Source organism: Falco punctatus (assembly GCF_963210335.1).
Source record: "Falco punctatus genome assembly, chromosome: 1".
Taxonomy (NCBI): domain Eukaryota; kingdom Metazoa; phylum Chordata; class Aves; order Falconiformes; family Falconidae; genus Falco; species Falco punctatus.
The window spans coordinates 37,927,098-37,949,743 of NC_137580.1; the positions used below are offsets into that span (position 1 = coordinate 37,927,098).

General features: G+C 61.3%; 2 protein-coding genes across 5 annotated transcripts; both read left to right on the top strand.

Moving 5' to 3' along the window:
- The first annotated feature begins 162 nt into the window (after positions 1-162).
- Positions 163-7,655, top strand: SPEF1 (sperm flagellar 1). 4 transcript variants are annotated; one of them, XM_080377927.1, is made up of 7 exons: positions 187-2,937; positions 3,089-3,200; positions 3,378-3,513; positions 4,646-4,694; positions 4,956-5,019; positions 5,272-5,383; positions 7,173-7,655. In XM_080377927.1, exons 1-7 carry the CDS (start codon positions 2,745-2,747, stop codon positions 7,278-7,280), a joined length of 774 nt encoding a protein of 257 aa, XP_080234053.1. In that variant the 5' UTR covers positions 187-2,744; the 3' UTR covers positions 7,281-7,655. The 4 variants fall into 4 exon arrangements, with proteins under 4 accessions (XP_080234054.1, XP_080234052.1, XP_080234055.1 ...); XM_080377929.1 differs by lacking the exons at positions 4,646-4,694; positions 4,956-5,019 and having other exon boundaries at positions 185-2,937; XM_080377928.1 differs by lacking the exons at positions 4,646-4,694; positions 7,173-7,655 and having other exon boundaries at positions 163-2,937; positions 4,956-5,289.
- Positions 7,656-9,973: 2,318 nt separating this feature from the next.
- ADISSP (adipose secreted signaling protein) lies at positions 9,974-22,462 on the top strand. The gene is made up of 6 exons (XM_080378015.1): positions 9,974-10,077; positions 12,009-12,118; positions 15,103-15,245; positions 17,728-17,866; positions 21,082-21,204; positions 22,225-22,462. Exons 2-6 carry the CDS (start codon positions 12,100-12,102, stop codon positions 22,323-22,325), a joined length of 525 nt encoding a protein of 174 aa, XP_080234141.1. The 5' UTR covers positions 9,974-10,077; positions 12,009-12,099; the 3' UTR covers positions 22,326-22,462.
- Positions 22,463-22,646: the final 184 nt, after the last annotated feature.

Below are 22,646 nucleotides of genomic sequence, written 5' to 3' on the forward strand. Positions count from 1 at the left end.
AGCTGCAGCTCACAGGGCTCTGCAAGCAGCTGCACTGATAGAGAAGGGGCCACGTGCTTAGGTCTCCCCCCTGCCCCCAGACAGGGAGTTTTGAGGAGCAGGGCTGCAAATAGGAGAAGGAAATGGGGGTCTCCTGTGGGGGAGGGGGGGGGGGGGAAGAGGTGTGGGATGCAGGGGTGGGCCCCCAAAGCCCCCTGCCCTGCTGCTTGCCCCAATGCTGGGGCTCGGGGATAGAGCTGGGTACAGGGTGGGGGGGCTTCGTGGGCTGACGGAGGCTGGCTCGCTTTAATGGCTGCACAGCGAGACCTGCCATAAAGATTACTCTAATTAACAAGGACGAAGTGGGGGGCTGTTCACAGCAGCAGGGCTGGGGCAGGGGGGGCGGTCCCCCCATAGCATCCCACCCCATCAGGTGGCTGCGGGTGTCCCGCTGCCTCCCCAAGCCACTCACCCAGCCTGGGCTGCCCCAGTGTGGGACCCCCACCTCGGGGACAAGCTCCCCCTGCTTCAGCAAATAATCCCACAGCATCCCCTTTCCCCACTGGTTCCCCTCCTGGCCTGGCAGTTCTGGGCAGGGATGTGCACCAAAAATGCCGATGTTTTCCCCGAGAGCTTTCACCTGGCCACAGAAAACCTGTTTTCTGCCCCAAAAGGCTTACACGGCAAGGGATGCCCACCCAGCTGGGGGTTTTCCACATTCTTTATGGCTGGTTATTTGCAGGGGGGGCTGCACTGCAGGGAGGTACCAGTGTCTGGCGTCCTGGGGTTGTGGGGTCCCATGTGGCAGCCTGTGGGGCCTGTGGGCAGCACACGCACCGATGTGGCTGGTGTCACCAAAGGCATGGTGAAGGCACCAAATCTGGCTCGGAAACATGGTGGCTCTGGGTGGGGATCGTGGGGGCACAATGGCGCAGGCAGCAAATGGGGGGGTCACCCACCTCCCAGGCCATGGGGCGTGCAGGGGTCTAGAACACCCTAGCACCAAAATACAGGATTTGATTGATTTTTTAAAATTCCGTATGTTAGCGAGTGGAAGGAAAACAGGAGGAGGATGGTGGCAGCGGGATGCTGCGGCGCTGGCAGCAGTGGTGGCATGGGACATGGACCTGCCGACACAGCCAGGACCCACAGGCGTGGCAGAAGCTCTGGATGAGACAGCAGTTTTGGGAACTGCGACCAGAGGGTCCTGGAACAAAACCTCCCCACCCCAATGCATCCTTGGCAGTGATGGGGAGGAAGCTGGCGAGGGGGTGGGGGTGGGCAAAGGGGCGTCTCCGTTTTCCCCTTCCTGTTTTGCTGCTTTCTACTTCACACACCCAAAGGAGGCTGTGGCTGCGGGTACGGTGGCTGCTGCAATGAACCCTGCTCTGCCACGGAGAGGAGGTTTCTAGTTCAACACGTTGAATTTAGTTCTGGTTTGGCCAAAAATAAACTTTTTCAGGCTACTTTTATTTACAGCAAGAAGCAAACCAGGAGTGAAACCCCACCGGCCCCCTCTTTTGCAGCTGCTGTGGCCAGAAGGTGGGGAAACTGAGGCACAGATGCTGCTGGTGGCAGAGCTGGAGCTCCCGGGTCTGGGGCCTGCTGTAGTAAGGCAGCAGGCTGCAGCAGCAGATAAACTGGCCCATCAGCAGGAGCTGTCCCCACACCGTCCCCGTCCCACCTCACTGGAGACTAAGCCACAGACAGAGCTTATCAGTGTCCCCAGTGTCTCACCCACCCCTGGTATCACTGCCTGCAGCACTGTAATCTGCCTGTTCCTGTCTGTGTGCCGGGGCGGCACAGCTGCCCCACAGGGTGCCCAAGCTGTGGCACTGGTCCTGGCTTGGTTCGTGCCGCACTTGCAGCCAGCTCCTCTGCTCAGCTTCGCCAGGTGGGCACCAATGGCATGGCCACCAGGGAGGGAGCCAGGCTCATGGGCTACTGCTGGGGTGACCATGGTGCCATGGTCCTGGGAGTCCTCACTGACTGCCCACAAAGATGGTGGTTCTGCTGGTGCCCTGTGCCACAGAAGGATGGCTGTGCTGATGTGTCTGAGGGACGTGTCTCTCCTGGCTAAGGCATCCATCCCAGGGAAGCATCCACTCCATCTAAGTGTCCATCCTCCCCGTGGCATCCATCCCCACTGTCGCTGTCCTCTACGGTGTCTTGTCCCCATAGTGGTGTCCATTGCCATTGTGCTGTCTGTCCCCAGCATGGCCCCCGTGCCCCCCGGAGGGGACGGCAGGAGTGGTGCTCAGGCTCGGGTCCCACGGCCATGAGCAGCCCCTCCCGCTGATCTTCAGTCCCCAGTACCGGGAGCCAGAGCTGCTGCCATGTTGGGGTCCTTCTGTCTTGGGACCCTCCTCCCTCTACCTTCCCAGAGCAGGGACCCCACCTTGCTCAGCATCCTCCTTGCTGGTGGGTGCCAGGCACCCCTCCGGCCTGCCCCACTGCTTGTGGCCCCCGTGGCCTTGGTCCCCCTTGAGCATGCCCCCTTGCTCAGGACCCCCTTGCTGCGGCCTCGGTCCCACAGAGCCTCCCCCCTCACTGGGTGGTCCTGGCCCCCCACTGCTCCAGAGTCTGTCTTGGACTGGCCCTGCACCCCCTGGGTCTGAGCGCCCCAGTTCCCCATTTTCCGGGACCCCAGCCCCCCTCCGCCTCGCTGTGAGCCCCGCAGGTCGCCGTCCGCCAGGACTCCCGGAACACCGCTCGCTGTAACTCCCTCGAGCGCCGTTGCCAGGCGACGGCCGCGCTATCCCAGCATGCACCGCGCTCGTTGCCAGGCGACGGCCGCGCGCTCCCAGCATGCCTCGCTGGCCGTTGCCATGGCGGCGGCGGGACGCCGCATGGCGGGCAGCGGGGTGGCGGAGGAGCTGAGGGCGCTGTACCGCTGGCTGGACGCCGTGCCGCTCTCCCGGCCGCGCAGGAACATCGCCCGAGACTTCAGTGACGGCGGTAGGACGGGGGTCCCGGTGGGACGGGCCCGGGGGCGGGCCGGGCCCGGCCATGGGCCTAGGTCGGGGCAGCTGGTGGGCCTTGCAGGCCGTGGGGTGGGGGTCCTGGGATGCCCGCCGCCCCCAGCCCCTCTCCTCCACTCCTCCCGCAGTGTTGGCAGCCGAGGTGGTGAAGTTCTTCTTCCCCACCATGGTGCAGCTGCACAGCTACGTGCCCGCCAGCTCCACGCCACAGAAGCTCGCCAACTGGGGCCACCTCAACAGGTATTGGGGCAGACAGCCCCCCGGTTCCCCTCTACTGGGAGCACTGTGCTGCCCCACAGAGCGTCCCTGTTTGTCCTGGCTGGGGACCAGGCCATCTGGGAGCTGGCTGAGGGTGCTTCAGGAAGGGGGGTGCCTGCCTCTCCACCCTCCTTAGTGCTCATTTGACACCTCTTTTAGGAAGGTGCTGAGTAAGCTGAATTTCTCCATCCCAGATGATGTGATCCGGCAGGTTGTGCAGTGCCGGCCCGGCATGGTGGAGCAGGTGCTGCTCCTGCTGCGGCAGAAGATGGAGGAGAAGCAGAAGCAGAGCAAGGTAGTATCTGGCGCAGGCCAGGTCAGCAGGGCCTGGGGGAAGAGACGTGCCTGGCGTGCCATGTGCTGCTGGTGCATCCTGTGCATCTCAGGCTGGAGGGTGCTAAGAGCGAGTAGCCATCCCAGAGAGATCAGTGTCCTTATGGCAGGGGGGCTGGGCTCAGCCCCAGACCACCTTATGGGTGTCATTATCACCTTGCACACTTCCATCTCCCTATCACAAGGATCCTGCTACCACCTCCTTGTCTGCAGCTCCATGGGGAGGTGCAGTGGGGTGTTCAGAGGCAGGGAAACCCCTCGTGTGAGCAGAGCCAGGGTAGGAGCACCCCACCAGGAGTGATGCAGGTGGCAGGGCTGGCCTCACTCAGTGGCTGCAGATGGCAGCTGTGCAGCATCCTGGGGAGCACCGTGGCCCCACTCACTCTGCAGCCTTGACTTGGCCCAGGCAGCCCAGGAGGAGCACTGTGAGCTGGGAGAGAGAGAATACTGTCTCCATCACCTTCCTTCCCCACCACCCATCACCTGGCCCTCCTTGCTGGTGTGAGGCCCCTGAAGAGGAGCAGGGAGGTTGCTGGGGGGGCTTCAGCAGCATGTGCTGAGTGGGACGGAACAGGAAGCAGCTGCTGCCTCCTCTCCTGCCCTGGGCAAACCCTCAGCCTGTGACTGTCCTGGTCCTTGTGGTGTGAGAGGAGGATAAATAACTGTGCAGGGCTGAGGCAGGCTGGGCTGTCTCTGCTGTGATGTCACGCTCAGTTCAGAGGAGGAATTCGTTATGTGAAGGGCTGTGGCCATGAAACCCGCAGAAATTCAGGCAGATGGATCCCAGCCCTGCCTTCAGGCTGTAACCCTGGTACCTCAGCCATGTTGCGAAATCCCTGCTCTCAACCGGCCTCTCCTACTGCTGTGGGAGCAAACCTCCCACCCTGACGTTCCACAGGGCCTTGAGCCCCAGCACCACTCTGAGAGGGATGGCATGGGCAACCAAACAGGCTGGGGTACCCTGTTCCCCTTCTCCTGACACTGGGGCCTGGCCAGGTCCCTTCCCTGCACAGGGGCTGTTTGTGGGCTCACCAATAGGGTGACCCACAGCTCATGGCCAGGTGTGATGGGTGTTTTACTGCCTCTCCACACAGGAGCTGGGTGTACGGGCAGCGCTGGAAGAGGTCAGCTACCTGGAGACGGGTATGGCCAGTGTGTGGCATGTTGGGAAGGACAGTCCCATCCTGGCTGTGCTATGGGCTCCCTGGGTCCAAACCCCAAACCGTGACCTTTCTGGTGCCTGGGGGTGGCCACACACAGCCCTGCCTCGTGCTGGGGCACCCAGATAATAAGCCTGGCTGGCCCTGAGGGGATAAGAGATGCTACTGGAAGGGGGTGTCCCCGTGGCCGGGTGGGGGGCAGAGCTGTTTGGGCAGATCACGCACTGACTGCTGTGTTTTGCAGGCTACACAAAGGCAAAGAGCAGTGTGGGAGGGGGCTACGCACAGGAGTCTCCCAGGGCTGCTGGGTAAGGGCTGCTGGTGCGGTCGGTGCAAGGACACTGCAAGTGTCTGTTGGATGCTGGTGATGTGTCCCTCCTGGATGGGAGTCCCTGGGGGGGTCAGGGGAGCCCTGTGCTGCAGAGGCAGTGGTGTGCGGAGCAGGACATGGAGGATCTGGTTGTGTGTGTGAGCCCTGTGGTCTGTACAACTCTGTGGGCCAGCAGCGATGATGCAGGAAGGATCAGATATTGTCCTGGCATTTCCTTTTCCTGGTCCAGGGTGAAGAAAAGCCACCACGGCTGTGCCCAACCTGCTCCGGGGGATGCTGCTCTCTGCCTGCAGCTAACAGAGAGGGAGCAGGCCCTGCTCCTGGCACAGGAAACCATCCAGGTGAGCCCACCTTCTGTCAACCCAGCCAAGCGCTGTCCCTGTAGCAGCACCAAAGTGGGGACAGGCTCCCTTTGCCTCCCCAACTGTCCTGCCATGGTGGTCTAGACAGCAGCCCAAAGAGGTGTTTGTTCAGTGCTGTCAACCTCTGGGGTGGCTCCTGGCTCTGTACCTGGCTCTGGTGGCACCCTTAGGTGTGGGCCAGCATGGCGGTGGCTTTGCTGTGGGCCAGCTGGCCAGTGTCTGGCTTGGGTGCTCCTTTGGCTGCTCCAGGGCAGTGCTGGGCTTAAAGGACAAAAGTCTGGTCAAACCAGGTATTGATAGCTCAGCGTAGCCCAGAGACATGGTTCAGTCCCTGCAGCCCTTGTCTCCTTCCACAGCAGAAGGTGTTTTGCTGGCATTTATTGGGTAAACCCTTTTAAAGGCTGTGCCTGCAGATCTCCCACCAGGGTTGTTGTGGTTTAACCCCAGCCGGCAACTATGTACCATGCAGTTGCTTGCTCACTCCCCACCTGCCCTGACCCCAGAGGGATGGGGAGGAGAATCAGGAAAAAGATAAAACTCGAGGGTTGACATAAGAACCATTTAATAATTGAAATAAAATTATTATTATTATTATTATTATTAATGAAAAGGCGGTAGAAGGGGAGAGAAATAAAATCCAGAGGGAAGGAGGGAAAACCCACCAAGTGATGCGCAGTACAATTGCTCACCACCCGCTGACCAATGCCCAGCTGGTCCTTGAGCAGTGATCTGCAGCCCCTGGCCAACTCCCCCCAGTTTATATACTAGGCATGACTCTATATGGCATGGAATACCCTACTTGGGCCAGTTTGGGTCAGCTGTCCTGGCTGTGTCCCCTCCCAATTTCTTGTGTCCCCCCCAGCCCTCTTGCTGGCAGGGCCTGAGAAACTGAAAAGTCTTTGCTTTAGTATCAACATTACTTAGCAACAACCAAAACCATCAGCGTGTTATCAACATTGTTCTCATGCCAAATACAAAACACAGCACTGCACCAGCTACTAAGAAGAAAGTTAACTTTTTCCCAGCTGAAACCAGGACAGGGGTTAAGAGCTTTCTCTTTCAGTCCTTCCCGCCTGGCCATGCCCTCAATCTCTGTGGCACACACCCAGTCAGTCACATCAATCCCCGATTCCCAAATGTTCCCAATCCTCATCCTTTCTGGTCAGTCTTCCAGCCTGCTGTAACAAGGGTGATGCAGGATGGGCATCACAGCTGTACAGACCCCCCTGCACATGGCTGGCTGTGGCCATCCTAGGGCTGCAGACCAGGCTCCAGGCATCCCTTGTTCGACCCTGGGCAGTGGGTGATTTTTGAAACAAAGCTTCATTCAGTGCTGAGCCAGGGCAGTGGCTCTGTCTGGCCTAAAACTGGGGCTTTTCTGCTGGAAAACATTGCCTAAGATGTAAAATTTTGAAAGAGAGGAAGGAATGCTGTGAGACGTCTTGGATGGGAAGAGTTGGGGAGCTGGGACTCCCAGGCCACATTTTGGGGAGGTGTTAGCTTGATGTGGGTTGTGGGAGCTGGAACAGGGACCCCAGATCTGGCACTGATGCTCACCTGCCTTGATTTGCCTGCAGTAAAAGCTGGCTGGTGCTGCTCAGTCACTGCATCAGCTGCATCAGCCTGGCCCTGAGTCCCCCCTGTGTCCCCTGTCCTTGCTGCTGGCTGTCAGCCAGGTCCCAGCTCCCTGCAGAGCCTGTCTGGGGTGGATGGATGTGCCTCCTGCCCCCCAAAACCAGGCTGAGGGGGTGCTGGTGTCTCTGCTCAGATCCTGCAGCTGAAGGTGGGGAGGCTGGAGCAGCTGCTGCGCCTCAAGAATGTGCGGATCGACGACCTTAGCCGGCGTCTGCAGGAAGCCCAATGCCAGCAGCGGTGAGCGGACCCTCGCCCAACCAGCAGCCCTTCTTCCTGGGCTACCCCCCACCCCGCCTCACCTGTGGGACCTCCTGCTGAGCTGGAAGAGTCATCCCAGTGCCTGCCAGTTGCCCCAGTTCTCAGGGCGGGCTCTCAAGGACAAAAGCCAAAGGTGGCAAACACAGATGCAGAAGCAGGGACCCCGTGCCCACTTCGGGGGACCTCCAGTGCCCACCGGCAGGCGGCACAGCAGTGGCATCGATACGGCATGGGCTCTGCTCAGCCCTCCCAGCTGGTGTCTGCCAACGGCAGCAGTCCTTCCTTCCTTCCTTCCTTCCTTCCTTCCTTCCTTCCTTTGCCTTGCACATTGGTAATTAAAAAGCTGGGTCATCGCTCAGAGACTTCCCCGTGAGGCTGAGTCGCTGCGGGGGTCCCACCTGCCCCAGCCTGAGGGTGTTTATTTCCCAGCTGGTCCAGCATCGGAGGGTGGTCGGCAGCATGGGGACATGGCTCGGCTGCCTGGGCCGGGGAGACGTGCAATGATGGAGGCTGGGATGTAATCCCTTACCCAAAGCTGTTTGTTTTTGTAATCTCTGAGAAAATCCCTGCCTGCTCACGGGCTGGCTGGGCAGCAGCCCTTGGTCTCAAATGGGTGCTGACTGTGTGGGCAGCCCAGCTATGGGTGTGTGTGTGTCCCCGGCGGTACCCCCAGCTCCTCTGCTCGCCCCCAGGGCTCCCCTGAGGATGTCTCCAGCAGTGGGGAGATGCTTGGGGGTGGCATCACCTTCACTGCACCAGAGTTACCTGCAGCCTTTTAGGTTAAAAAATAGTTGATTTTTCCAACGCATGAGTGCAGCATGTCCCATCAGAGGGGTGCCCCAGGCTCTGTGTGTCCCTCCCCATGGGGCTGAGCCGTGCGCAGTATCACACGTGCCAGAGGCGAAGACGCAGCTGGGGCTCCAGCAGCTCCCTGGGAATGAAGCCCCGCCATTTTAAGCGTTCTGGCATCTGGAGACCACAGTTGAGGACAGGGCTTCTCACCCTGCAGCACGCAGGCCAGGGCTGAGCAAGCCCTGACCCCTCTCAGACCCTGTGGGGCCAGCTCTTGTCCACACAGGGGGGCTGCTGCCTCCCCCCACATCGTTCCCAGGCTGGTGGACGTGCTCTTTGGAAGGGAACCGGCAGCATTTCCCCAGCAGGGACATGTCCCAGCTGCTTTTCCCACCCTCAATGCCCCTGACAGCCAGCTGCCTCTGTCCCTGCCGGTGCCTTGCTGTTTCCTCAGTGAGATGTGGCCCTTCCTTGTGCTCTGTCCCACTGGAGAGAAGGGACACACAGGCTCAGATGGGGACAGCTACAGCCCGGGAGCTCAGCTGGGCCAGGCGTGAGGGGTGCTGGCTCTCTGACTCCTCAGGGTTTTCTGCAGGAGATGGGATGGGATGGGGTGAGCCAGCCCTGCCCAGCTGCCATGGCTGGCTCTCGGCTTGGTACCCGACCACCCTCCAGCCTCTCCTACGGCTCCGGGATGTGCCGAGCAGGGACAGGGACAGCACTGGCACAGCAGCTGCTCTGCATCGATCCTTTCCAGTAGTCAGCTGGTGGCTTCGGTTTGGTCACCAGAGCCACTGGAGGCTACTCTTGCTCCCTGAGACCCCACAGCTTCCCCATGGCTGCTCCATGATGGGCCAGGGGTTAGGGTTAGGCTTTTTATTTTATTTTTTTGAAATAACCTAAAAATATTTGTTTTGTCACTGGGGGTCTCCCACTCTTTCCCCCACTTTCCCGTGATGGGTCTCTTGCCCAAACAGGGGGGCCGCTTCTCATGCCAATACCTTTTTTTTCCAGTTTGCACAAAGTAGGGGGCTAGGCGGTAACCCGTCAAAACCAGCTCCCCTTGGAGCACATGGCAAAACATTTATACGCTTTGAACAACCGTTTACAATTATGTTCAGTCACAATTAATTCTCATTAGCTCTTACGAGCTTTGTCTCCATTTAAAGGCACAGTGAACGGTGTTCTTTTATTTCACCTCCCCTGTTCTGTGGGGAGGGGGCTTTGTGAGTAGGGGGCTCTCTCTGCTCCAGGGTGGATCTTCTAGTGTGCTAATTAGGGTACTTCTCACATAGTTCAAGTAATTTTCTGATTAGTTGCATTAACGATTTGGTTCTCCTTGAGCTTATTTTTTTACGTGTTCATGGGGTCTATCCCTTCTCCCAAGGCTGTGTTTTGTTAGCCGTACGTAACATCCTCTGTTTTTCAAGTTCTTTTCTTGTTTTCCATTACAGATATTTATGTATTTTGTCTAAATTTCAAGTTAGGTAACAGACTGGTCTTCTAATCAACCACCTATCTGCGAGCCGGTCGACTACACCGAGGCTTGGCCAGCCTCGGAGACGGGGGTCTGAGCAGCAAAAAAACCTAAACACTCCCTCCCCCCCACCAAATTGTCAGGTTGCCATGACAACCGCTTCCCCGGGGATGGGGGCCGCGGCCCCCCCTCTCCGCCGCGCTGCGCACACCGCCGCCCACACGTGGCGCCCCACAGCCGTGCGCGCCCGCCCTCTATTGGTTGCCCCAGCTGTCTAACACGCCCCCTAGCGACAGTCCCGCCCCTTAGAGACGGCCCTGTCCCGCGGGGCCGCTGGGGAAGCAGTGGCACCGCAGCTGATGGGCGTGCCGGGGAGGCGTGACCGCCTGGGGGGAGGGCAAATGGGAACGGCGGAGTGTGTGTCTGGGCCAATGGGAAGGAGGAGGCGTGTCCCGGTAGTGGGAAGCGGGGAGCGGGGAGCGTGGAGGAGCGCAGGTTGCACTGGCCGCGGGTGAGTGAGAGGGGATGGGGGCAGCCGGGGTGGGGAGCCCCCCGCAGGTCACCCCCCACCCTATCCCCCCGACCCCGGGCCGGCGGGGCCCCCCTTCGCATTGCCCTCCTCCGGCATAACCGCGCCGGGGGGGTCCCCGCTCTCCCGGTCCGGGTGGGCTGCGGCAGGACGCTCGCCCGGGGCCGGTCGCTGGCCCGTTGCGCAGAGGGGGGGACACCGAGGCCGGGGGCTCATCTCCGCGTCCCCTTTTACGGCACGGAGGCTGAGCCGGCGCGCGGGGGGGGGGACACCCGCACCCACGCGTGACGGGGACCGGTGCCACGCGGGTGATGGCGGCGGCAGATCGGGGCCAGCCGGCGCGCCTCGGGCGGGGAGTGGCGCGTCACCGCCGCCTGCCCGGGGTGCCGGGGGCGGGGGGTGTGTGTGTCCGAGCGCTGGGAACCCCGTGCCCGGGGTGCCAGGGAGCCTGTGGGACACCAGCTACCCCGGAGCTGCAGGCGAGGGGAGGGGTCCTTGACCACCCTCCCCCCGCCCAGGGCACAGGGAGCCTGTGTGCCCCGTGTTTGCCCCAGGTGCCATGCCCACCCTGGTCCCCGAGCCCCATGCCACCAGCCCCATGCTTTGCCCCTGCTTGGGAGCTGCTTGTCCCGTGCCCCCCCCCACCTCCCAGGGAGCTGTGTCCCATCCTGGGGTCCCCTCTCACCCCACACTGCCCATGGATGCGTTTTGGTGTCGGTGCATCTCTTGAGGCATCCCAAATACTGGGCTATTCTCTCCCAGCTCTTCTCCAGGCTGGATCATTTGGTCTTTGGGCAGCAGCACCATGGGGGCTGTGGTGAGGGTCTGCTGGCTCCCCTGACTGCTTGAGAGGCTCCCTGCTCTTTCAGTTCTGCTTTTATTTAATCTTATTTTCACCCGAGACTGATGCTGTCAATGCTTTTTCCATAAATTTCTCTGTACTCGGCAGGCTGGGCTGCTGACGGAGCCGTTTCGATTACCTGCCTCTTACTGCTGGGTTTCTGGGGTCGCTGGCGGTGGGACGGGGTGCCCGGCACTGTTACCAGCCCGTGAATGGGTTCCTGCCGGGCAGTGGGGCTGGCTGAGCCCCAGGGTAGGGGTTTGAGCCTCAGCTACCAGCAAGGGGGTCTTTGGGGTATCAGATCCTGAACCGTGGGGGCTGTGAGCCGCAGCCTGGCTCCGGTGGTTCCCCCCGCCTTGGTGCAGGGGCAGACCTGACCCTGGGGCTGGGGGGGCTGGCAGGGGCCCCTGCCGTGGTCTTGCAGAGCTACCGGGGGAGCACAGCCCTGGGGGAGGCAGTGCCAGCTGGGCTGGAGAGAGTGGCTGTTCCCATGGGAGCTGTGCTGGCAGGCTGGGGGAAAGGGGTTTGGGGGGTTCTGGGTTTGGGGTCTGCACTGCTGCTGCCAGCCTGTAGAGGCTTCTCCAGCTCGGGGGTCGGTGTGGCAGCTGCTGGACGGAGCCTTTGAGAAGGTGGTGGTAGGGAATGGGGAAACTGAGGCACGGGGTGTGCTGTGCTCTCTGTTGATGGCTGGGAGATGCGATGGGCATGTCCTGGCTGCTGCGCCGGGGTGGGAATCCTGCCTTTCCTGGACAGGGGCTGGCTGCATCCCCAGGAGCTGGGGCTGGTCGGGTCACGCCACGGGCTCGTGGTGGAGCGGGCAGAGGCACTGCCGGTGCTGCCCTGTGCCCGTCACGCCGCAGGGCTGGGCGCAGGCCCCACTGCGCTGCCCGACGCCCCTGAGCTGCAGACGGGCTCCTCCCTGGCAGCTCCGTGCCGGCGCTCGGCCGGAGTCGCGGCCGTGCGGTGCCATCGTGTCCGTGGAGCTCGGCTGGCCTTGGCACCCGGCTGGGGAGAGCGGCCGCCCTCCTCGGCTCTGCCTGCCCCTGCCTAACCCTGCCTGTTCCCTGCCCAGCGCCGGTGCTCGGGAGCGGCGGCAGCCCCGCAGGATGGCCGTCTGCCCATGCCTTTGAAGTTTCGCACAAGGACGACCGCTGCAGGGACACATGGCTACAGCTAGCAAGGGTGAGTCCTCGGCATCCCCCCCCCGCACCTGCCTGCTCCTCACCCCCTCCCGGGCTTCCTGCCTTGGTGTGGGGCTGGTGTCCAAGTTGGATGCTCGCTCCTTCCCGGTGAAGCCACCCTGCCCGCGGCCCTGCTGAGGGGTCCCTCTGCCCGCAGCTGGGGATGTCAGAGCTGCCCCCCCTGTGCCCAGGGAGCAGCCGAGCAGGGCAGAGCCTGTGGGGAACCGGGGGGATGTTCCCTCTGTTTTCCACTGCGAGTTGTGAGTGAGCACATACTGAGGGGGCTTGTGGTGGGGTGGGGGGGCTCCAGTGAGGTGCTGCTGGCATCGCTCCGCCACAGAACCCCTCTCCGGTAATTGGCACAAGTTCCGCACCCCAGGCAAGGGGTTGCTGTGGGAGGTGGTGGGTGCCAGGTGTTCCTGGGGTGCTTCCAGCCTTTCCTGGATCCTGGCTGCTGCCCCAAAAGGCTCTGGCTGGGCTTGGGGAGCTGGGTGCTTTGTCTGTGCTGGGAGGGGACCCCGAAAGGCTGCTGGCACGAGGTGCCCTGTGGCAGCAGGGCCCGGCTCTCTGCCGTGCAGAGACAAAGACCGAAGAAGCTCTTTGTGCTGCTGCTGGGCGTGATTTCATCTGTCTTTGTGTGCCTGGTCGCGGCTCCGGCCTCTGCGGCTCCTTCCCCACTGCCGGTAAGTGAGGCTGTGGGACGGCTCCATCCCGGGGGCTTTCCTCCTGCTGGCGGTGAAGCTTGCTCCAGCTTCCCGGCAGGATGAGGGCCAGGTGAACAGTCTGTTGGGGGTGATGCCAAGGGACAGGCAGGTTGCCTGTTCTGGGCTGTCTTGTTCGTGGCGGCGTGGGGGAGAGGGGCTGGTGGTCCCGGCAGCAGGAGCAGTGTGCTGGGAGAGCCTGACCCCCCCCCGCCCCGTGCTTCCCTGCTCCCAGCCCTGCCTCCCCAGGGATACTGCGGGGGGACGATGTGATGTGGTGACTCTGAAGGTTGCATCTGCTGCCAGGGCTTGCGATTTGTTGTTGATACATGCGAGGCAGGCATCCCCGGCTCTGGCAGGTGTGGGTTGGACCCCCAGACCTGTCCCCATGGGTGCCCGGGGAGCGTGGCACCAGCCTGGCTGCCAGCACGCTGACCATGAGTCTGGCAGGTTCTGGTGACCCTCCTGCCATGACTGCAGTGGGACTTGAGATAAAACACGCCAGGTCTGGGTCATTTTCTGCCCAGTCTCTGCCTATACCCCTGCCCATGCCTCCCCTCGCTGCTGGGTGTGTGCAGGGCACACAATTGCATTTCGTCCCTAATAAGATTTCCATCCTGGCTGACTTGGGACATGTCCTGCATGGGTGGGTGCTCCCACCCCATGTGCCCTGGGCTTCAGAGGTGCCACTGTCACCTGTCTAGCCTCTGCTCAGGGCCCCTGGGGGTGTCCCCTCCTGCCAGGGTGAGGACAGTCCCTGTCATTCCCTCCTGAGTCGGGACAGGGGCACAGCACAGTGCAGCCTCTCAAGGTCACCGGGATGTATGCCAGCAGGTGACCCTGTTCCTGGGACAGCTGGTTCCCGGGACAGCTGCCCGCGGTGCCTGGCTGGCACCTTCGCCTTCCTCTGACCTCGCTGTCTCCAGAGGGTCTTCAGGCACGCCGTGCCAGGGGGCTAGCTGAGTGCCACTGGTGGCCGGGTACCCTCTGGAGACACTTGCCTGGCTTCGTAAGCTCTGTGCTGGACATCGGCTGTACTGCCTCCAAGCACCATGTGACAAAGACACATATTTGGGATTTTCCCTCCCAGTCTCCTGGCAGACATGGGGGCTTGACTCCTCTGAACCTGGTGCTGGCACTGGGATTCCTGATGGCAACTGCGGGCTGGGACCTCACCTGTCACCACAACTTCTGGCTGGTGTGTGGGATCCGAGCAGGTCCTGGGCTCGTGCTGCCCTGTGGCACCTGTAAAGGCTCTGCGGGGCAGAGGGTGGCCATGCCCTGTCACGGGGACCAGGTGCCACCTGTGTGTCAGTGGAGAGGGTCCCATCAGTGTCCCCTTTACCACCACAGCCACGTGCAGCTGCGTCGCTCTGCGAGCGGTCGAGTCTCTTGTTTTTCCTCTGCATGCGGGGAAGGGATTTCTGCCGAGCTGTTCCGGCTGAACAATGCTGAGTTATTAAATCTCCGGCATTTCCAGCCTGCTGAGGCACAAAGAGCCTTTTCTTTAAGGAGGCGGCAATCTGCTCCCAGCCGCTGCCAGATGGATGCAATTGGCGGCCGGACTGGGGGGGTTTCTTAGGGTGTACTGGGGAGGAAGAGGAGAGGCTGTTTTTTCTTGGAAGCTCCCAGAAAGCCTGTTGCAAAGGTGCAAGTGGAAAGGTCCGTGGCGTTTGTGCGTCTGTGTGGGCTCCTTCTGGCCCTGGGGACCTCAGTGTCCCCAAGCAGATGTCTGTCCTTGCAGGGCCGTTGCATTTTTCTGGTTTCCCTGGAGCACTGTGGGGTTTGCTCAGCAGCATGCTGGCCAGTTTTGCAGCCCTGGCGAGCTCTGCCTAGCACTCTGGGATGTACAGGAGCCCTTGCCTGGGGAAGCTGTCCTTGTCCCACCCATGTCCTCTTCCCTGCATAGCCCGTGTCTCCGCTCATCCCGTTCCTCTGCACCGAGGATATCACAGGAGTGAGGAAATGCCACTGAGCCCAGGGGACAGGTGGGACCCTCGCAGCCTCTGGACATCGGCTGGTGGCAGGTCCATGCACTCCCCCCTGTTTGGAGGGCAAGCTCTCTGTGGTCACTGGTCACTGGTGTCTGTGTGCCCTCTCTCCAGCCTGTGGCATCGGGTGTTTCTGAAATGAGGACAGAGGAGGGAGCTGGGGAATGATGCTCCAGCCTCGGTCCATCTGTGAGTGGGGCATGGACCTGGGAACACGGAGCTGGGGACAGAGGGGGTGCTTCCCAGGTGGGCAGGGAGTGACACCCGGGCTCTGTCCTCTCCTCCTCACGCAGGCAGCAAGGCCAAGGGAGGGGGCGTACGCTTCACCCCCAGCCAGCCCGCTGAGGGGGCCCACGGGCATGTGCACTTCGATGAGAAGCTCCACGATTCAGCAGTGATGGTGACACAGGAGAAGGACGGCAGCTTCCTTGTCAAGGTGGGAGCTGGGACCTGTGGGACAAGGGGGGGGTACCGGTGCCACCCTGGCCTGTCCCCGCACCTGGCAGCGGTGCTGGGTCTGTCCTGGCCACCCTGTGGGGTAGGTGGACCCTGGTGCTGCCTGTCGTAGCCCCCTGAGCTGTGGGGCTTCTGCTGCCTGCAGCAATACCTGCTTCGGGGAGGTTTTCATTGCCGCCCCTCTGGACATTGCTCCATCTCTGTTACAGTTCTCAGAGCTGGGGGTGTTTCTGGCCCCCCTAACCCCGTGATGTACTTAGGAGGGCCTGGGAGCGGCTGTGATGCTCCTGAGGGTGCAGGTATGAGTGTGGGTGCTTTGCCCTGGGTTCAGCCATTTAGCACCCAATTCTTGTGGCTGCATCCAGCCTCTGCCGGCAGTGGGGGCAGGCTGGGGGCTGTCTGGGGGGGGGGGGGGCCTGGCCCGTGTTGCCATTGCAGTCATCTGGGCAGTGTTTGTGGGGCTGTCCGGGCAGATCTGATGGCCTGGGGCGGGACGTGGGTCCCCTCTGGAAATCAGGGTCTGGTGGGATCACAAGCAGCAGAGCCTGTTCTTGGCAGGGTGGGCTGGGGAAGCTGCTGGCCCTGCTGTGCCCTGGGGCACGGGGGATGTGGCACTGTCCCCTCTGCCCCTGTGTTGGGGGGACAGGGCTGAGCTGGGCCTCACCCTGCGTGCCAGTGGATCCATGGCTTCTGCTCAGTCCCCTCCAGCCACGTGCCTGTGGCTGTGGGAGGGTGTTAGCATGGGTTCAGGTTTGATGGTGGCTCCCAACCCCATGGCTGGGGGACAGTGATGGCAGCGGGGACAGCAAGTCATCTGTAATGGCACCTCATATTTCATCCTGGCACGTTTGCAAAACCGAGCATGCGCTGCCTGCCCCGTCCCACAGCTCCTCACCCCACGCAGCAAGGCTGAGTGGCAGGAGTGGAGGCTTCAGTGCCGAGGTGCTGTGGGCTTTGGTGGCAGTGGGGTCTGCCTGTGAGATGAGCACCTTGGCAGTGACTTGGAGGTGCAGGTCGCTGGTCCTCTGCCCGGAGCAGCTTTATTGTTGTTGCTCCACCTGGCGTGCAGCTGGGCCCTCCATCCCAGTCTCTCCTTTGGAGACCCTTTTCTCTCAAGAAACAACCCCCTTGGAGAGCATCGGGGTTGCTCCTGCGCTGTGTGCAGCAGAGCAATCTGAAACTGCCTTTCAGCTCTGAGTCAGTTATTTGTATCAGGTGGATGATGGGTTATCGCCCTAAAAATGGCAGTGAATTGCTTAGCAATTGCCGATCTGTGGGTGGTTGTTATTATTTTTTCCACCCGTGCTGTGCAGCGTGCTGCAGGCATCCCGGCACTGCACGTGCCTCCCTGGGGAAGGGGGGCTGCCCTCAGTGCTGGTGGCAGAGTGGGACCAGCCCGGCACTGGCAGCCACCCTCACTGAGCCCAGCGCACTGCGGCTGCGTGGGTCTGTGGGTTTATTCACGCGGTCCTTCCTTCTGGACAGGTTTGGGGTGCACCCTGCACCCCACAGCACTGCCTGTGTGCCTGCCCCCTGTCTCGGAGCCAGGAGGAGACCCTCATCCTCTCCCCTGGGGAGAAAAAGCTCATTAGGGCTGGTCACCAAACATCTTCCCGTGGCCTTAAAATCCCCAGAGCTGCGCGTTGTCGTTTCCGTTGGTTTCCACGTTGCAGTGATGCCTCAGAGCTGCTTGTGGCCAGGAATGTGCCAGCATATGGCATGCATTCTTTTATCTGTGTGTGTATAGCTAGATACGTGTTTGGGCGTGTTATACATGTATTTACGTGGTGGTGGAGGTGCACCCTGGGGCAGGCTGTCAGGTGTGGGGTTGTGCCCCAGACAGGGCTTGCACGTTGCCGGTGGGGTTTGTGGCAGTCACTGGGTCTCCCAGCTGGGACAGATCCTGGCTGTGCCCTGGGCTCTGCCCCAAGGAGGGTTTGCAGGCATGTCTGGAGCTTGGCAGCTTTCTCTGCTCCCTTCCCAAAATGGCTTTTTCTGAGTGGGATGGAGACGAACCTCTTTCTGGAGGTGGCCGGCTCTGAAAGGGCTCTGGCTTTCATCGTGGCAGTGGATAAATGACATTTGAAGGCGTGCTCTTGGAAACATCTTGGCTTTTAGAGACCAGAAACAGCAGCTGAACGCATTTGGTTTACACTGGGAAAATTGGTCTCTGCTCCCATGACACCGATGGGTGGTTGTTCCCAGAGCTTTGCCTGGAACTGGTTATTTTTGCTTTGTGCAGCCAAAATAGAACTGTTTGTTATGTTTTTGGCAATTATTTACTGCCCCCCACCTTCCTGTGGGCTCTGGGTGCTCGATGCCTAGTGGGTCCCTGTCCCTGGGGTGGGATGGGGGTGGGTGGGTGGGATTAGCTGTGACGATGGCAGCATGGGACCACCTCCTGTGTGGTTCAGTGCTTGCCTGAGGCATGGCCTGACCCTCGCCGTGTCCCCTGCTTGCAGGTGGGATTCCTGAAGATCCTCCACAAGTACGAGATCACATTCCTCCTGCCCCCATTGCAGAGGCTGGGGAAGGACATCTGTGCCATTCCCCTCCCCAACCTCAACCTCCGAGTCATCAGCATCACCCCTCTGGCAGAAGGTAAGGTCCTCCTCTTTGTCACCCCGCTCTGTCCCCCCAGCGGCTGTTGTGCCGGTCCCGGATCCTGCCCTTGCTTTGCTGCGGCTGGCGAGGGGGGCACTGCCTGGACTGGGGGGGCTGCCATTCCCAGACGTACCCCCGAGTGCCCCTGGGGGTGGCAGGGGTGCCTGGCCCATGCCAGGGCCCCTTGGGGAGCATGGGCCAAGTGCTCCTGTGGGGTGGGAGGCAGCTGGCGGCCCCCGGGTGCACCCGTGGCCAGTGGGGTTGAGCCCTTGCCAGGTTGGGGGATGGTTCCTCTTCCTCGGGGAGCCGGGAGCCCCCGGGAGCTCCTGGGGATGGATTTTATTGTTGGGGTGTTTCCTGCCTTATGGGAACTCAGTGGGTGAGTGTCCTCCAAAGCACTTCCCAAACCCCAAGCCTCGTCCTTCGGCTGAGCATAGAGAGGGGTGACAGGCCGATTGGGCTGTCCCTGACCCACGGGGCTTTGTGGACAAGTCCTGCTGCAGCTGCTAGTGATGAGGGTGGCATTTGGTCCTGGTGCTGCCCGGGATGCCTGTACCTTTGCTTGGGCCGCATCCTGGTGCCCATTCCTGCAGCGCTGTGTTAGAGCTTTACTCCATGGAGAAGGAATCTGTGTTTCCACTGCACCTCCCGTGAGACGCCCGACCTCGACCCGCATGCTTGAAGAGCGGCTTTTGTGGCATTTTAATCCAGGAACCTGCTGAACAGAGTCCAGACGTGCTGGTATTTTTAGCACTTGCTCTGTCTGCTCTTTGCCTGCGCAGAGGGTCTGCCTAAAGAAGAGGCTGGAGCTGAGGCGGGGTCACCTCTCCGTCTGTCTCCAGGCTTCTTGCTAATTCTGTTGTTGTAGAGGAAAGGAGGGTAATGCCCTGAGATGTAAGCCCGTGGTGTGGGTCTGTGCAGAGGTGATCCTGGGCTTGGGTTGGTGCTGTGTCTGTGGCAGCTCAGCCCCATCGGAGCCTGTGTGGGGGCCGGGTATGTGGCAGCCCCCCAGGATCACAGCTGTGGGGCTGGGGTCCTGGTGGCTGCTCTGCACCCTCCTTTCCTCCTGTCCCTTTCCTGGCTCCTCCAGCCCTTGGTCCTGCTTGGATCATCCCATACTCGCTGGCAGTGCCAGTTTGGACACAGCCGGCCCCATGGCTGCTCTTCTGTCCCCTGCAGACTCCGTCTCACCGTAACTTACCATCTACAACTGGGAGGTTAAATGCTCTTTTATCCCAAATATGCATCAATCGGGTGCTGTTTCTTGTGGGTTCAGATCAGTCTGGGAGGCAGGAGGTGAAGAGCAGCTGTGAGTTTGTGGAGCAGAGCCCACAGCCCAGTCGGGATGGGGACAAGTACAGGGTTTGCTCCAAGAGGTGCCAGGCTCATGCACCAGTCTGGCACTGCTCTGGGGTCAGTTTGCCACCGGCACGTCTGTGGGAGAAGGGAGCAGGGCTGTGGTGGTGGCCCTGGCGCAGCAGTTAGGACAGCCAAGCATCACTCTGGGTTCAGTGGCAGCCAGCTCGGGGACACGGGATCAGTTCTGAGGACACAGCGGGCTGCAAAGCACCTTGGGCCACCTCAGCTGGTCCCGTGCCAGCAGCTCCAGCTGACAAGCAGCTGTGGGTGCTCCTTCCCGCATCCCTGTCCCCTCTGGCTCTTGGGGCTGCAACTTGCCACCTCCCAGCAGCCGAGGGTCTGGTTGCTGGCAGGGATGGGCTGTGGCTCTGCCTGCGCTGCTGCTGGCCCCGGCCCAGCAAAGCACTTAAGCTTTGTTTGCTTGAAGCTCCTCACCTTGGGCTGGCGTGCCTGGCTTGGGCTCCGGGCCAGGGCTCCCGAGGCTTTGGGGAAAAGAGCCCTTTGGGGACACAGAGCCGCTCCGGTGGGATGCCGAGGAGTCCAGTGCCTCACAGTAAATCTGGCAGAGACAAAGCAGCCTCAGGTGAGCATGGGCTGGAGATGTCAGCTCCCAGCGCTCGGGAGGTTTTGTCACAGTTTCTCCCTCCTGCTGGCTGAGCTGCCTCTGAGCAGAGAAAGTGCTTCCCTGCCCCGAGCTGCCCTCGGGCTCCCCACTGGCCTCTCTTCAGGCGCCGGAGCCCTGTGCGTGTGGGGACTTGGAGGAGCAGATGGGGAACATTTGTCGTGGCCATAAGTGGTTTGCTCTGCCCTGTCCCGCTGCGCTCCCCGTGCATGCCTGGTGTTTCTGAGCCGCGGGCTGAGCTCATGGAGCAGACTGTTGCATGTGCTCAGGAGCCTGGATGATGCTCAGTGCATTTTTATTTCTTTTTTTGTGCTGTTGCAGCATCCCACCGTGCCAGCCATGTCAGGGTGCTCCCTGCGAGCTGTGTGGGGCTGCCTGGCCGCGTGCTCACTTGTTTCCCCCATGCCAGGGTTTGGTTAACACCTTTCTGCAGCTTTATTAATTTTCTACATTTCCTTTATTTTTTACATTGTGCTTTTACTTTTTCCCAGATTAAAAGCAACTGCCTCCTTTGGCCCTGCCAGCTGTCCCTGAGCTGGGGGGGTGCGGGGCCAGGGCCAGCCTTCATCCCATCCGAGCTGGGGGCTGCAAGGGCTGTTTCTGTGTTCCCACTGCTCTGCGAGGCGAGAGACATGGCACTTTTGGCATGGGAAATGACCCTGGCTAGGGCACTGCAGGCAGGGCAGGGTGCAGGCAGCACAGTTTGCTGTGTTCGGGGGGTCTGGTGTGCTGGAGAATCCCAGCTGGATGGGATGTGGGACACCCCCGGCTGTGACTGGATGTGCAGCGCAGCTGTATGCCAGTGTCCTGCTCTGCTGCTCCTTCCCTGTGGGGCTCTGCAAAGCCCCTGTGGCCTAGGGCAGGGTGACAGGCAGGTCTCAGACTGCCATCAGCTCAGGGTGCTGGGGATGCTCAGCACCCTTATGGTAGTCCCCTCAGCCCAGCCCTGGAAAGAGCAGTGTCCCCTGACACCTCGCCTGCATCTCTGCGGCCACAGTTCAGCATCCTTGTCTCTGTCTCCCGGGTGGGGAAACTGAGGCAGCTGGTGGGGAGGGAGCCCAGCAGGGTTTGTGCCATGTTGCTCAGCACCTCGGTGGTGGGGATGGTACTAAATCTGCCATGCCCCAGGCTCTGCTGCCTTTGGGTGCCTGCGGTGAGGAGGGACTCCTGGAGTGGGGCAGGAAAGGTGTGGGCAGGTGGATCCCAGCTCCCAGGGTGTCTCTGTCCCCAGGCTACAGTGTGAAGTGCGAGTACACAGCGCACAAGGAAGGGGTCTTGAAGGAGGAGATGGTCCTGGCCAGCGAGGCTGGCGAAGGTGCCTGCATCAAGGTCGTGGTCCAAGCCCGTGTGATGGGTAAGGATCTGCCAGCAGCGGTGCAAGGGTCTTGCCCGGTTCCTTGGGTTTCAGAGCAGCGATTCCTCCCTGGCACAGCTGGTAATGGAGACCTGCTGCTTTCTGCTGTGCCTGGGGAGCCAGGGATGCTCCCTGCATCCCCCAGACCCTGCTCCATCCCCCCTCCTTCCCTAGACGCTGCTCCATCCCCCCTCCTTCCCCAGCCCATCTTCCTCCAGTTCTCCCAGTTGAGCTGTTGCAGACGTTCCCCACCTGGTGGGCACTCCTAAGAAATTGTCTAAACCGGACAACTTTCACCCTGGAAATCCCCAGACCAGGGGATGAGGCCGTGGGGCCTCCCTCGTGAAGGGGTGCACGGAGTGGGGCTGCAGTGGATGGTTTGGGGGCACCCCTTGCACCCCCCCCATCCTCACCGCAAGCCCAGCCAGAGGCCTGGGGCCAAGCCCACTGCGCCCCCCGCCGCCCCCCCCCCCCCCCCCCCCCCCGCCTCCAGCCATGGCTGCTTGGCAGGCAGCACAGTAGTCTTTAATTTAAAATTAATTTTTTTTTCCCTCCCTCACCTTGCTGCTTAATTTGGGTCAGTTAATTAGAGCAGCGTTCTGTAGCTTGGCGACTGCCTTCACGGGCTTCATCCGCACTGTCCCTGTGCCGGCATGGCTGGCGGTTTGCTCCCTGCCCCTCCAAACCCTGTCCCCCGCACCCGGCTATCTCCCTGCCTCCCACCCCCTGTCCCAGCCCCAGTGCACTGGGGGCTGAGCACCATCCCCATGCAGCACCCTGAGGGCGGTGAGTACAGCAGTGACCTGGGGACAGGGTGCAGTATCCCTGCGTCTCCCATCCCCGTGGGTGCTGGCATCCCTTGTACAGGGACTGCGGGAGGGAGGACAGGCACCTGTGAGCCTGAACACTCCCCAAAAGTGCCCTCAAAAAGGTGAAGCAAGCCTGCCAGGCCAGCCTGAGGCCATATGTGGCTGTCCCCTGGCTCTGTCCCCATCCCCACCATCCCCTCCTGTCCCACAGATCGGCACCACGGCACGCCGATGCTCCTGGATGGGGTGCGCTGCATCGGCGCGGAGCTGGAGTACGACTCGGAGCAGAGCGATTGGCATGGCTTTGACTAGCCCCCCCGCCCCCTGGCCCGCTGCCACCTGCGTGGTTCCTAAGGACGAAGGTCAAATTTTTAAAAAAGAACAGAAAAAACCCCCACCAACCAACCCCAAACCCCCCCGACCCTACCAACGTAGGTCCTGGGGGCTGTGGCTCCATGGACACCGTGGAGCTGGGGGCAAGCTGCTGCCTCCCCAGCTGTGGCCGCCCACTTTCCCTGCTGCAGGTCCGGGGGTCCCTGAAGTGCAGGAGGGGCTCCCCAAATGTTGGAGCATCTCTTGCTGGAGCTTTGGTGAGGGATCCCACTTGCTGCCTCCAGCTGCTCTTGCTGCTTT